The sequence below is a fragment of the Perca fluviatilis genome, chromosome 16 (genome assembly GCF_010015445.1).
Source record: "Perca fluviatilis chromosome 16, GENO_Pfluv_1.0, whole genome shotgun sequence".
Lineage (NCBI taxonomy): Eukaryota > Metazoa > Chordata > Actinopteri > Perciformes > Percidae > Perca > Perca fluviatilis.
The window spans coordinates 14387710-14401602 of NC_053127.1; the positions used below are offsets into that span (position 1 = coordinate 14387710).

At 41.4% G+C, this 13893-nt stretch overlaps 1 protein-coding gene across 3 annotated transcripts in view; it reads left to right on the plus strand.

The window, feature by feature from the left end:
• The window catches only part of dpysl3 (dihydropyrimidinase like 3), a 48277-nt gene that overhangs the window by 15478 nt on the left and 18906 nt on the right, over positions 1-13893 (plus strand). For all 3 annotated transcript variants that reach the window (XM_039777302.1, XM_039777303.1, XM_039777305.1), the window contains exons 2-6: positions 7335-7423; positions 9162-9346; positions 11419-11583; positions 11709-11770; positions 12583-12663. In XM_039777302.1, the coding sequence (XP_039633236.1) occupies positions 7335-7423; positions 9162-9346; positions 11419-11583; positions 11709-11770; positions 12583-12663 (582 nt within the window). The remainder of the gene's footprint in view (positions 1-7334; positions 7424-9161; positions 9347-11418; positions 11584-11708; positions 11771-12582; positions 12664-13893) is intronic.

Below are 13893 nucleotides of genomic sequence, written 5' to 3' on the forward strand. Positions count from 1 at the left end.
TTCTGGTGTACTTACAAACTTTCCAATCCATCGTTTTATGAGTGTGACGTTTGGTATCATTTTGGGCATTATTAGTGGGGTCATTTACGAGATACAAACGTGGGTCCATTAGCCCCTGCGCTAAGCTATTCAGCTGATAACGCTACTTTACGCTAACACTCCCAATGTTAGACCCAGGTGAAAAAAGCTTCTGGGGGGGTGTTTGGCTCGAGGTCATGGTGCAAAGGACCCTAGGGTGAAATTACTCCGAACCATCACTTTAAGTATTAGAACTTAAACTGATTAGTAACTGCAATCCTGAAAACATTACCACTGATGGTATAATATTGGTACATTGGCCTGAGATAAAACGATCATCAGTTAGAGCAGGTAATACTTTACTGGTCTTTTGACCATAAAATGCGCAACACATAAAAAATTAAAGGTGGTTCTGAAAAAGCTGCAGCTTGCTCCATCTCTGGACAGCAACTATAATATTTATTTAACTTAGTGAAAATCAACACTATACCAGTAAATTTAAAAAAATCCATACTCAATTAATTTAGGACAATATCAGCTCTGCGAGTGGACAAACAACTCCCCCAGTAAGTGCTGATGTCGTAAATCATTCAGAGTCTACGGGCACATAGTACCACCAACAACCTTATATCTGCTTAATGTATAACCCTCCTCGCGCCCAGACTTTCCTTCTGTATTTCCATGCCTGCCCATTCTATTCCAGCTGTTTCCTTGCGTCTGCTCTCAGCCACAGTGGCTCTGTCAGATTTCTAGGTGTGGTTCTTCCCTTCCTTCATACACAGCAGCCCCAGTGTTGTTCCAGGCTGGTGCATGTCATCAGTAATCCTCTCCAGCTGGAATGAGCATCTGTGGGCATGAAACAGGGGCCGCTACACGGCGTCTCTGCCCGGGGAACGAAACCCGTTCCCCCTGTTGACGCACCGCACCTAACAGGGCTCCGCCACACCAGAGTGTGCCATCACCACGCAGCCTGCAGCAAAGTGGGCTTGAGTGCAAAAAAAATACCCTGTGGCTGGCCAGGTGTTGCTGTGCGACTCACCATGGCGACCAATATACAGTTGTGATGGCAGGGAAATACAACCCCTGTTTGGTTTGTCGTGTGGAGATGTGATTTGACACACACTTCAGTCACACACTAACACTTCTCAGACTTCTTGACTAAGAGGGTTTATAATTCAACCTGTCTGGATTAATCAGATCCATGTTGAGTTTCTTTTTTATTTTTTTTTATTTATTTCTTTTGTCGCCATGGTTACAATACATTACACTACTCCAGCCTATCACAAAATCAACATTCCAGACGAGCAGGATCTTTCTATGATTGATATGTCTCATTGTTTTCACTTCTCCAGAATGTGAAAAAAATCCGGTGCAGTTTTGGGTAAAGAGTAAATATTTTTGCTTGCTAGGCAACAGGGCTGAAGCAGAGGAACTGGTGCACATTCAGGATGACTTCCCTCTTCCACTGGTCCCTGCCTGCCTCCCTGCTGCTCTCTCCGCCCACACAAGGGTCTTTGTCACAGCTAATGGAGGCCTCCTCAAATGTCCTCTCAGCCCCTTTGGCCTGTTTCGTATAGACATGGAGTTTTCCACGACCATTCCCACTTATTAAGCACGGAGAAGTGGCTACTAGTAATTTGCATCCCAGTTTATGAGCTTCTCCCTCCAGTCTGGTGGAAGTGGAAAAAAGCTGTCATTGCAAATCAGCGTAGTAGTACAAGAATAACATCCTGTCGTCTATTTTTGATTACTGCTGCTGACTTGTGGAGGAGAAAATGGCTTTTTCCTGTGCAGCGAGAGGTGCTTCATGTTTGGTTATTTGTTTCTCTTAAGAGTTAAATGACAAGATATTTCTTCCACCTGAACTTCACTCTATGTCGTTGCCAGACATTGAATAGATGAGCCTGTCAGCACTAGAGGGAGGATGCAGTTGTGTGAGGTAAAAATAGCTTAATTGTTTTTTTTCCCAATGACTTCAAATTTTAAAATGCAAGAGTAAAGCAGCTGGAAGCACACAGTTTCCCAAACCATGCAGATGTTTAGTTTCAGTTTAGATTAATGACAGACTTAGTATACATTTGTTTGATTTCAGCAACTTGGAACAGACCTTTTTGTTATGCACATTTCTGGTCGACCTCAGTTGTGATGATTGCGTGATGTGTGTGTTAAAGCTAATCCTCCTCCAACTCTCCGAATTTGTCGAAACACCAAAGCCTCTACTGTTTACCCAGCGCAGAGAGTAGGTCACAGTCACACACACACATAAACAAGTACACTTACACAAATAAAGATGAGTAAGAAACATTTGTGGTGGTTAGAGCAGTAAAAGTCTCTGCTAATAGTTATTTGTTTATATTGTTTGCCCTAAACACACATACTAGTCAGATTAGTATTTATTATCCATAAAACAATTCAAAAAACACCTTTCTAAACTGTCAAGCTTTCTCAACGCTCCATTTTCTGTCCATGTTTCCACCATTCAGGGTTTATGCTTCATTGGATATTTGGTGAAACATCACTTTATCTTGTTAAAATTAGATTCATTCTAATAGATTTATTCATTTCACTCTCCAGCAGTGTAGGTTGTGTAGTTTTAGCACCTCAATTTGTACTGCAGACTTTGTTCTGTTTTTTTATAGGCCAGTAACAGCTAAGCTTAGTGCACTAATCTTAGTGAACTCATCCTTGCTTTGTGTTATTTCAACAGGGGGCACAAGGTGAGGTTGCATTCAAAGTCAACGGAAAGATGCAAACAAAATGCTACATAAGCATACAGAGACTAGAAGAAAACTAGAAGAGAGAGATTGGAGGAAAATAAAATAAAGAACTGGAGTTCCTTGTGAGTTCTGAGAGTCTGCTATCACACAAACACCCAACAACACACTTCCACATGGTGGTGTGTACGTTGCTACTTAGCCACCCAGCTAGTTACCTACAGCTGATGTCTGTGTAGTCGGTATATTGGCAGTTTATGGCAAATAAAGACGGACTGAACAAACGACAATGACTACAGTGAGCAGCTCATCCAGTGAGATTATTTTTCCTTTCCAAAATCTGGGCGCTGGAACAGTGACATAATTGACAAACGAGGACATGGTCAGTGACCCTGGAAGGTCACAGCAAATTAAGATCAACATCGCAACATCAACACACCATCATTGTTGTCTTGTGTCAATATATTTTAACCCTTTAAGATAATATGAATATTTGTGATCTAAGATTAAATGTGAGACATGTTTAAAGTAGATTAAAAATGTCTCAAGAGACTCTGAGGAAACCCAGTTGGGTATAAAATAAGATGGGGAAAAAGGGGCGATTTAAGCATGTTTTTTTAACAGAATATAACCTTTGAACAAAACAAATTGTAGCAAATACTTTCTTTTGTTGGATTGTCATGTACATTTAGTCATAATGCCTGAAATTAAAGAATGCTACACAGTGTACAAGCTATTTAAATGAATCTCTTTAGAAAGAGACATGCTTTTTAGTCTGGTTGTACCTCGCCTTGCTCTGCGGCTGCTCTAGCTGCTTATTCTGGGATGCTCAGAACATCACTATTTTTGGTCAATGTCTGGTGAATGGGTTCATGCCAGTTTAAAAGTTGCCCCTTCCAGTCCAAACCAGAATGATTCAATCTCTGAATGCATCAAGATATTTTTCACAATCTCATCCTATTGCTCAGGTAGGTTAGGGCAGAGCTGTGTATTTTCACAGGATCGAATGCTCCAAAGTACAAGAACAGAGATGGATTGTTATCTAAAGTTCTATTCAAATATCCAACCAGTGATTGGCATAAGCTGGGCACCTTATGAAATTCTGATCAGTGGCATATGAAATACTATGTCTCGAACAGGCAGACAGTGACCAATGCATATCCCTTTTCCTGACTTTATTGTGGGAGTTTTAAAATAAGGTAGGTTATATGAACAGGTTAAAATCAATGTCCAACAAGGATTCAGGAGGGAAGTGTGGGCAAGAATCAACTGAATTCAATATCCATTACGGTGGAAACGGCATCGATAGAGAAAGCAGTGGTCATCTATAGTCAGATCATACGTTTGCCACAACATGCATGAATTTCATGCTTGCCATTTAACCATCCTTGCCAAAGTCAGGGCTGCAACAAAAATTCACAGCATTATGACTGCGGTATCCGTTCATTACGTTTGTGTTACAAATGATTAGGTTTAGTCCCATAACAACATAATGGAACAGATGGTTTAACTCCAGCAAAGTCACAAAAGTTTGAGTTCTGTTACACAGTGAAGACATTTACTGCAAATGGAAATCGTAAAACCGTAATTAACTAAGTTCCTTTTATTTATAGTTAAAATAATGCAGAAAAGCTGAGAAATAATTTTTTCGAAAAATGACAGAATCCTGGAAACATTCTGAAACAATAAACAGTCTTATGACACACATTAACCACATAATCGTGGCAACATTGGGAATCAGCATTCTGTCACTTTTTAGTAAAGTTTGTCATAGATTCCAGGAAAAAGCCACAATAAATGACCAGTCTGCATTTAGATTTATAATGTCAGATTAAAAAGTGTTAAAGACAAAAATCCCCATTAAAATAATGTGTCTTTGACAAAGCTATGGGTGAAAGTTTGGCCACCCGTATGGCCTTGCCAAACAGTCCTGCCATTTAGATTTATGTCTTCTTGAAATTGTTTGACTGTTAATATCTAGTTTTCCACTGACTGGATATAACTCAAGTCTTGTATCAAATACAGTCCACAGGCAGGCATGCATTATGTATGTCACAGGCAGCTGCACTAACTGAGGAATACTGAAATCAGCAGACTGATAGTTGCTGGGTTGTAATGGAAATGGAAAGCTATTGATTGTCAAATGATTGTAGTCTCTTGCATGCTGCTATAGGCCAGTGGGGAGAGTGGGCAAAAACCAACAAAGGGGTGGGTGTGTGTGTGTGTGTGTGTGTGTGTGTGTGTGTGTGTGTGTGTGTGTGTGTGCCTGCTGAAGCACTTGAGTAAAGCACCCATGCATGAGGACACACCCCTCGCTGCAGTATTATAAATCAGATAAAAAATCTTTACTCGTCTGATGCAGTCTTTTATAAGTGTTGTCAGTGCTGGCAGTTTATGGATTTTAAAGTGCTGACTTTGATTATATCTAAAGCATCCATTTTATCCTTATCAGACTTAGAATCATATTAGAGAATAAGATGAAATGAAGTCAGGAGTATGCACTCTTTCAAGTTCATAACTAGGAGAATGAAGGAATAGTCTCTGAGCTAATGAGCGACAGTGTTATTTTGCTCTACAGAATGATCTATGCCGGTGCTGTTCTCCAGCCACTGATGACTGTGTGTTGTAATAGGTTGCTTAGGGTGTGGTTTCCAGGGAAAGCTCTCTGGGCTCTGTTTTACACTACTCCATCACCATCTGCATCACATACACACAAAGACACAAAAAAACACACATTGCGTGTGATTATGAGCTCAGCAGAAAGAACTTGTATCATTTGAGCTACACTATACAAAACCATACTGTGCTTTTCCTCTTTTTTTTCTGTTGTGGGAGGGTGTGGCCGCAGTTCATTATAATGATGAAACACTGGGTCTAAAGTAAATCACTGCACACATGTGCTGTTGGGAAAATATGGAAGTATGTCCCTCTTAGCAGGGCGAAGAACTGAGTCCGGCCATAGAGTGCGAATGTATTACTGAATCTGCACTTGTTAAGGATACAACTATATTGTCGTTTTTCATAAGTCATAAAGGTTGACTTTAACTACAAACACACATTTGTTTCTCCAGAAATTCAAGAACTTTTTTCTTTTTCCCACACAGAAGATAAATACTCTTCATGATGGGCTGTAACTATTGATTATTCATTTACTATATTTGATATATATGTATTGGTTGTTTTGTCCCAACAGCCAGACCCCCAAAACATTCAACTTGAAATGCCGTAGCAGAGAACTGCTGCATATCAGACTATGTTTCATCCATTCGTCATCATGTGGCCAGTCGATTAACCACCATCTTAACCAGTTCGCCCAACCACCTGCACAGTTGCCCATTTACCAACTAGCAACTCCCCTCTTTCCATGTAGCCCACCACCGTGTTCGCCAGCCAGTTGTTCACTGAGGTAGCTATCCAACAAGTCAGCAAAACCAGGCGCCCAGTCTCCTCTCCTCTCTAGTCTGTCTCCCTGCAGTCAACGTGTCGCCATGGCAACGCCCTGCTAGAGTCAGTCCGTGGTGCAGCAGCAGATTTGATGTCTTACTGTGTGGCGTCTTGGCAACGCCCAGATCAGACCACATTACGGAATGCAAGGTTGAAGGGTTCCTCAGATGTGACAATCCTTTATAGTTTCATTTTAGAGCACCAATCACATTTAGTGATAGGGATTGCTGTTTTCTCATGCAGATTAAAAAATATCCTGCCTCGTGAATATTGCCGATGGTGTTCGGTCTTTTAGATAAATGGATTGTATTGAGAAAATAACATCTACAGTTGTTGCAAAACAAAATCTGGATAATGGGGTTAAGATGTTAATCCGTGATCAGTCAAAAGCAGCTTCAGTTCTGCTTTCAACAGCAAAATGTCATCCTCCCAAAGGTTATCACCATGCCCGGTCCAGGTTATCTTAATGCCAGGGGATATAAGTTACAGTGAAAGCTGAACGTCTATCTCTGTGAATACCTTCTTCTGAAATTAGAATTATTATTCATAATCGTATCATCATTACTTGAGAAATGTGAACCTCAGAAGTAGTTGCTGATTTTGTGAAGCATACATGTGATCAAACCGGCACTCCCAGATTTACCCGGTCAGTATTATGCCTTTTGCCGATACCATAATGCTGCTGACCGTGATGATGATTAGTCACTGTATTAGGTCAGATTTAAATGCGCAGACTGACCACAGAGCAGTCGAGCAATACAGAAAAGTAGCACATCAGTTTCAAATTCAAAAAATTCTTGTTGAGTGCTACAAGAACACCATCCTAACATTTGGTGTGGTCTCTCGGGGACACATGTATGACAAAAGCTAAACTGTATGTGGTGTGTTTACATGAAACAAGACCTAGTCATGAATGAATGAATAAATGAGACATTGTTCATCTCCTCTGGGTGAAAAAAGAAGGACATATTCTAACCACAGAGGAGTAAAAAAGCTCTAAATATACAACAGAAATGATCTGGCTCAGTAGATTGTCCTCGAATTAAGCTTGCTTACTTGACAGTGTTTCAAGCCAAAGTGGGTCTTTGTTGGGAGCAAATTACATTGAATCATAACATTTTTCTTGGCCCTCCCCTCTTCCCATCCCTTTCTCTACAGAGCGACAGGCTTCTGATCAAAGGCGGGAGGATTGTGAATGATGACCAGTCCTTCCATGCTGATATCTACATGGAGGATGGCCTCATTAAGTAAGTCCTCCGCTGTCCTTCTTTCTGCTCTGCTTTTATTCATTCCTGTTGGCTTTCATCCCCCCACTCGCTCTCAGGCTCATCATCCATTTGCTGTCTTTCAGTTGTTTGTATATCATCTGTTCCCACTCCCTCATGTTAAACTGCATCTTTCTTATGAGAGTGCAGATCCTGTTGCAGAAACTTACATATTTTTCATGATATGTGCAAAATGTTAAGTCAGACATCTTGATCATTCCATCAGATGGGTTGGCCAGGTGAATTGGTGTAAATGTTAATGGAAAATTTGGGTTCCTTATTATCATATGTTTATCCATTTGGACTTTTCGACCAATCGTTGTTGTAGAGATTTGGGACACCTGCAAGAATTACATCAATCGGGGCAAGGAGCACGAGCCTACAGCTTTCCATAAGCTTCAACGTCACAGAGATAATCTTAATCTGTCTGACTGAAAGTAAAATGAAATGCACAAAGTAGTCCCCTTGAAATTGCTACTGTATATAGTCCATGTTTCTCAAATAGGATTATTTTTATCATGACCAGTAGTTGCAATAGACAGAACTAGGAGACTAACACTTAGGTTAACAAATCTTAATGACCTCAAATGTGAAGATTCGATTTATTATTAATATATGCATGTATCTAATTCTGATAAGAATGTGTAGAAGAAGGGTCATGCGACAGGTTAAAGAAAACGTTTTGACTTGAGACAGGTGACACAAGCTTGGTTGCATCACTCTCAGTTACGCGGGGAAACTTTAAGTCAAATATTGCATAGTCTTTATTAAACCAAACTAAATATATCGGTCTAATTGACTCCCCCCAGAATGAGTGATATGGAAACTTCAATGAATAAATGCATAAGCACAAGCTGCTTGATCATGCACAGTTTGTCCTGCCAGCTGACCTGAGGCAAAAACAAATTAATTGTTCCATTGGGTCAAAGACAAGGTATGGTATGGTCTAGGCCCCAATTTAATGTGCCAGTATAAGCATGTCTTTGTCCCAACAGACAAGGTGAGGGTAGTTTGGGTGAGTTACTCTCTCTGTGTCTTCCTGAATCACTCTGTCTTCTCTGTCACTCTCTTTTCCCCCTGTTCTGTTCTCACTTGCTTTTCCAGTTATAGGCCCTTTGTCCCCACTGCCCCTTAGTGAGGCACTTCAGAGAGAGGCACCCATGAAAAGCCTGGTGTTGCATAATAAACACCCAGATGCCTGCTGGACCATTGGGCTGCTGGCAAACTCACAGAGACACTGGCTTCTGCCGGCCTTTCTGTCTGTCTGGCTGGCTTGTCTCCTCTATAAAGTCTGAACAACAGGATTTTGTTTCAGGGTTGAAATGTTGATGTGTTGGCATGGTGACATTGGGCTGCTTCAAGTGTGGCTGATGTTGATTTGGGCTCAGTCTAAAGTTAAAACCATTTGCTTATGATTTAAATGTATTAGAAAGATGTCTGCTGATATCAGATTGTGACAACCACATATATAGAAATCAGCAATGTTCTGCACATCAGTGTTTAGGAATTGCTTGCTTTAATCATTTGTTGTGATCTTAATTTACTTGAAATTATATCAGCGTATTTTGAATGTAGGGACATCCAAGATTCAGATTCAATTCATTGTCATTGCATAGCACAAATAGTAATACAATTTTCTTTTTTTCTGCTGTCCAAACATCTTTGTGGATGCAACATCACATCATCATACAATTATAACAATAACCTCTTCCCTCAACAGGCAGATCGGCGACAACCTGATCGTTCCCGGTGGGGTGAAGACCATCGAGGCCAACGGGAAGATGGTGATCCCCGGTGGCATTGACATCCACACCCACTTCCAGATGCCGTACCGTGGAACCACAACCGTGGACGACTTTGCTCAGGGATCAAAGGCTGCTCTTGCCGGAGGCACGACCATGATCGGTAAGGGCTGTAGGAAAGGTCGTCCACACAGTAAAGTTGAATTTCAGATGGAGACTGAAGCTAAAAAGAGAGGGGGGGGAGAGGAGGGGAAGGAGGGCTGAGACCCAAACAAAGGAAACGAGAAAGAGATGGGAAACGGTTTTGGTCTGTTTTGGGGCAGCTCTCCAAAAGAGGGCCATACAAAAGACTGAGTGTAAGGGGGGAGGATTGAAAGGGGTTGGGGGGGTGGGGGACGGGGGGGAGGCATAGCGTGAAACACTGCTCCCAGGGAAATAAAGCACCAGTGTCTGTCTTCATGCTCCTTGTCTATGTACAGCATGTGTGCTTCATGTAGCTGACAGACCAGGCCCTATCACAGCTAACAGCTGGTAGGCACCACAGTCTCATTAATACCATTTTTTAGGCTGGGTGCTGCTGTCTTGCACTGTGTTTAACCCGACACATTCACTAATAGATGTCCTACTGTAGTAAGCTCTATTCATGGGCTCCATTCATAGAGGGATTATATTCCAGTGGGTGATGAGTGAGAGAGAAAGTGAAAACATACTGTGTTTTGTATCTGCCTCTGTGTATGGTATACTATATGTCTGTCTTTGCTAACAGATGATGTTGTGTTTGTGTGGCGGTGGACAGAAAAGTAGTTCCGATGGTTGACATAGTAAACAACAGTGTTGTTTTTGGTGGCTGCCATTTTCAGCTCTATCCTATTAACATGCAGAGACCAGATAAGCAGATTGGCTCATCTTTAATGAGATAAAGATGCCTGTCAGCTGCTGCGCCAGCAGGCGGTCTTATTTTATTACAGCTGAGTAAGATAAAGCGGGATATTTTGTGCATGGTGATACTATTGTGTACTGTCTCTCCATGAATAATTTCAGTGAAAACAGAAACAAAAGATATTCCCAAAATATTCTTACAAGCATCCACAAATGCAAACACTGTTTTTTTTTTATTAAACAGTAAATGAATAATGCAAATTCATACATTAGAAACCTTGTCTATGTATTTTGTTATATTCATATTTTGATGTGCTTAAGCGTAATTGTTTTTTGCTTATTTTCATATTTGTTTGAGCTAATGGTGACCATAGTTTTTGGACAACTAAGTTCTTGGTCTATTAATTATATATTGAATATATTGAATTGATATATGTTTCAATTTACCTCAAATCTTGCTGGCAATACACTAAATGCTGTAATACAAGAACTTCCAATTGTTTCAGTCACTAAAAGTGTGGGTGATCCCATCAGAAACAATCCACTGACCTTGTGTGCCAAACTTTAATCCAAATAATTGATCGTGGTTACATAACCAAAAGCAAAAGTGACTCGGAAAATATCCACAGTTGAAGTGGCCCCATATTCATCACCGGCTCCTGGACAAAGATGTTCAAAATGTAATGTGACATCTGACAAGGTTGGTCCCCACTGGCTGAGCACTGCAGGCACTCAGACAGACAGCTGATCATGCAAGATAAACAATACAGGGAGAACACAGAAACACCAGCAGACAAATCCTGATATGACCCTGTCTTCTTCTCCCTACGTGTGACTATCCCCAAGCCACTCTGTCACTTCTTTGTCTGTCTATTTATTTCACCTGCCACCTTTCCTGTCTGCATCCATCACCTTCTTCCTCTCCTAAAACCCTTTTCTCCCTACAAACTTCTCTTCTCCTCCCCTCCTCCCTTCATGTCCCTTCATTGGCAGTGGTGGCCTAAGCCTAAAGGTTAGAGAAGAGAGCTTGTGACCGGGAGGTCGTCGGTTCAATCCCCAGACCCACAGGATAAAATCTGGGTGGGGAAAGTGAAAGAGTAGCGCTTGTCCCTCCCTCATTACCACCACTGAGCCCTTGAGCAAGGCCCTTAACCTCCAACCGCTCTAGTGGAGCTGCTCAGTGGCCAGCAGATCAGACTGTGGTTGTACTGGGCAGCTTCCAGGTATGAATGTGTGCAACTGTGTGAATGTGATCAGGGCGTTCCTGCAAAATAGAGGCTTCTTCTCAGTGAACTTTCCCTGAATAAATAAAGAAAATGTCTCTGTCCTCTCTCCTCTACCATCCATCTCCTCCAGTGGACCATGTGATCCCAGATCCCGGCTGCAGCCTGATGGCGGCCTATGACCAGTGGAGGCAGTGGGCCGATGAGAAGAGCTGCTGCGACTACTCCCTCCACGTGGACATTACCCACTGGAACGACAGCGTAAAGCAGGAGGTGGAAAACCTCATCAAGGAGAAAGGTAGGCTGTGATGGCGTAACATAGCATCTACTTACCATTTTTATATCCACTTTTGACCTTTTTAGGGGGGTTTAAGTAGCATTTTTCAAATGGTTTCTTCTGATTGTTGTATTTCTTTGTTACAGGTGTAAACTCTTTCCAGGTGTACATGGCTTACAAGGACTACTACCAGATGAGTAACAGTGAGGTACAATAACTTCAACTTGGTGTACACTTTAAAGGATGTCGTTTTTCTTTGTCTCCATACTGGCAGTAAATAGATGGAAGGCAAAATCCACAGTTCTCCCTTTGTGAATAAAGGCACAAGCTAATATGAGGTTTCTGCAGTCTAACTTTGTGTTCCCTTTTATCCTTCCACTGCAGCTCAGAAAGTAGAATTGTGTCACAAAGCCTGAATTTTTGTACTAAAACACTGTAACTTTGGATGATTTCTGCTTGATTTTGCTATGTCACACTAGTGAATACCTAATATTAGCTTTACATGGAACGAGCACTGGCATTTTACCCCCATCCCTTTAAATGTAATCTTTTTATCTACACCCTGTCCTCATGTAACTTGTAGCCTGTGATGCATAGTGTAATTCTTGCTTGTAAATGTAGAAAAGTGTAAGTCCAGACGGTGTGAGGCATGCCTTTGTGTTTCTCATGCAGCCATAGCTAATTTGGTTGCTCAGGGGAGCACATGAGGCAACTGAAATAGTCCAGCTTGAAAAACTGATGTCATGCAGCTCACCAAGGAACTGTGGTGCAGCAACATAACAGCAACTGCAGCTCATCCCACAAGAGTTTAACCTTTTCTGGAGACCACACACAATAATTGCAGCGTGTCATGGTAGACATCATGTAAATTGTGGGCTTATTTTAAATTGTGGCTTGAGGGTGACCCCCAGAATAAAGAGGAGTGTCTTGATTCTTGTGTCAACAGCCCGGCAGGGTTTTAAATATAAAAACAGTGCCACTGTAATTGTTCACTGTTTCTGTGCCTTTTTTTTTCTCCAGCTCTATGATATATTTACCTTCTTGGCGGAGAGGGGAGGCATCGCTGAGGTCCATGCTGAAAATGGCGAGATCATCGCTGAGGTAAAGATAAAGATAGATAAACTGACAGATACAGCTTTTCTTCCCATTTCTCCCCCACCTCATACCCTCTCTTTAATGACTTGTCTTGTGTCCAACTCTGTGATCTGTTTTGGTTTAATGTGATTTATGTCAGTTTAGTTCACCTTTCTGGTCGAGCCTTATCACAGTGCATCTCCACAACCTACAGACTATACACACTGTCACCGATGAGAGGGTGGATGTGTTTCCTGTAGGACACTAATGTGTGGGTGTAGTTTACCCAAATGAAAGTGAATGTGAACTGTAATAGTCGGTGGATTGAGAGGGTTGGTATTAATCAAAGCTCCAGACCATGCCTGGATCCTGTCACTGGGTGTGTATGTGCATTCGCAAATCCCAGCTCTCCTGTCTAGTCTTAAACTAGGACTTTGAGGGAGTCTGATTTCCATCAACTTTAAGACCAAAAACGTCTAAACCGCCAGATTATGTCATGCCCTTATTTTACTTTAGAGCTCCTGAGATAGAGAGTTCTTGTTTAGACCTGTTTGTGATACACATTGTTAGTGCTGGTACAGAGGACAACAAGTGACAAACCATGGCTATGCGCTGAAACCATTGCCAAAGTGTGTAAAGCTGCTGTAGCGCTTTTGACCACTAGATGCTTGCTTGAAGAAAATTCTGTCTTCAACTTTAATTTCCCTTTCAGAAATATAAATACAAAATTCAATAAATAGAATTTCGCCACAGAATTTAAATCTCATTAGTGGAAAAAAAAACAGTCAGTGGGGGCAAAGAGCGCAACCTCCTCAAGATTTTCAAATAAACGCTTGTCTCTAAGTCCAACCTAAAAGTAAACAGAAATGAACCCCATGGATTAACTACGGTAGCATAGGCATCTACTTGCGGGAAAACCTTCAGGCTAACATAACCAAAAAAGTTTTACTAAATGTTTCATAAATTGCACATGATTCATTTCAACAGAGGCCATCATAGGTAATACAAAATCTCCTTAAACGACCCTTAATGCTGCTTAAGTGTTGTAATTTATGTTGCTTACCATATGGAGAGCAGACTGTCCTGTCAAGCAGCAGTGGCCGCATGCACACCACCAGTTTCTTGAGTTACAAGTTGACATGACATACGCTAAGTCTATGTGTCTCCATGCATGGGTAACTTCCACCTACTATGACACAAAAGAGCAGCCAGATTTGGGAGATAGGTCTACACGTATACAAAGACCCTCAACATTCC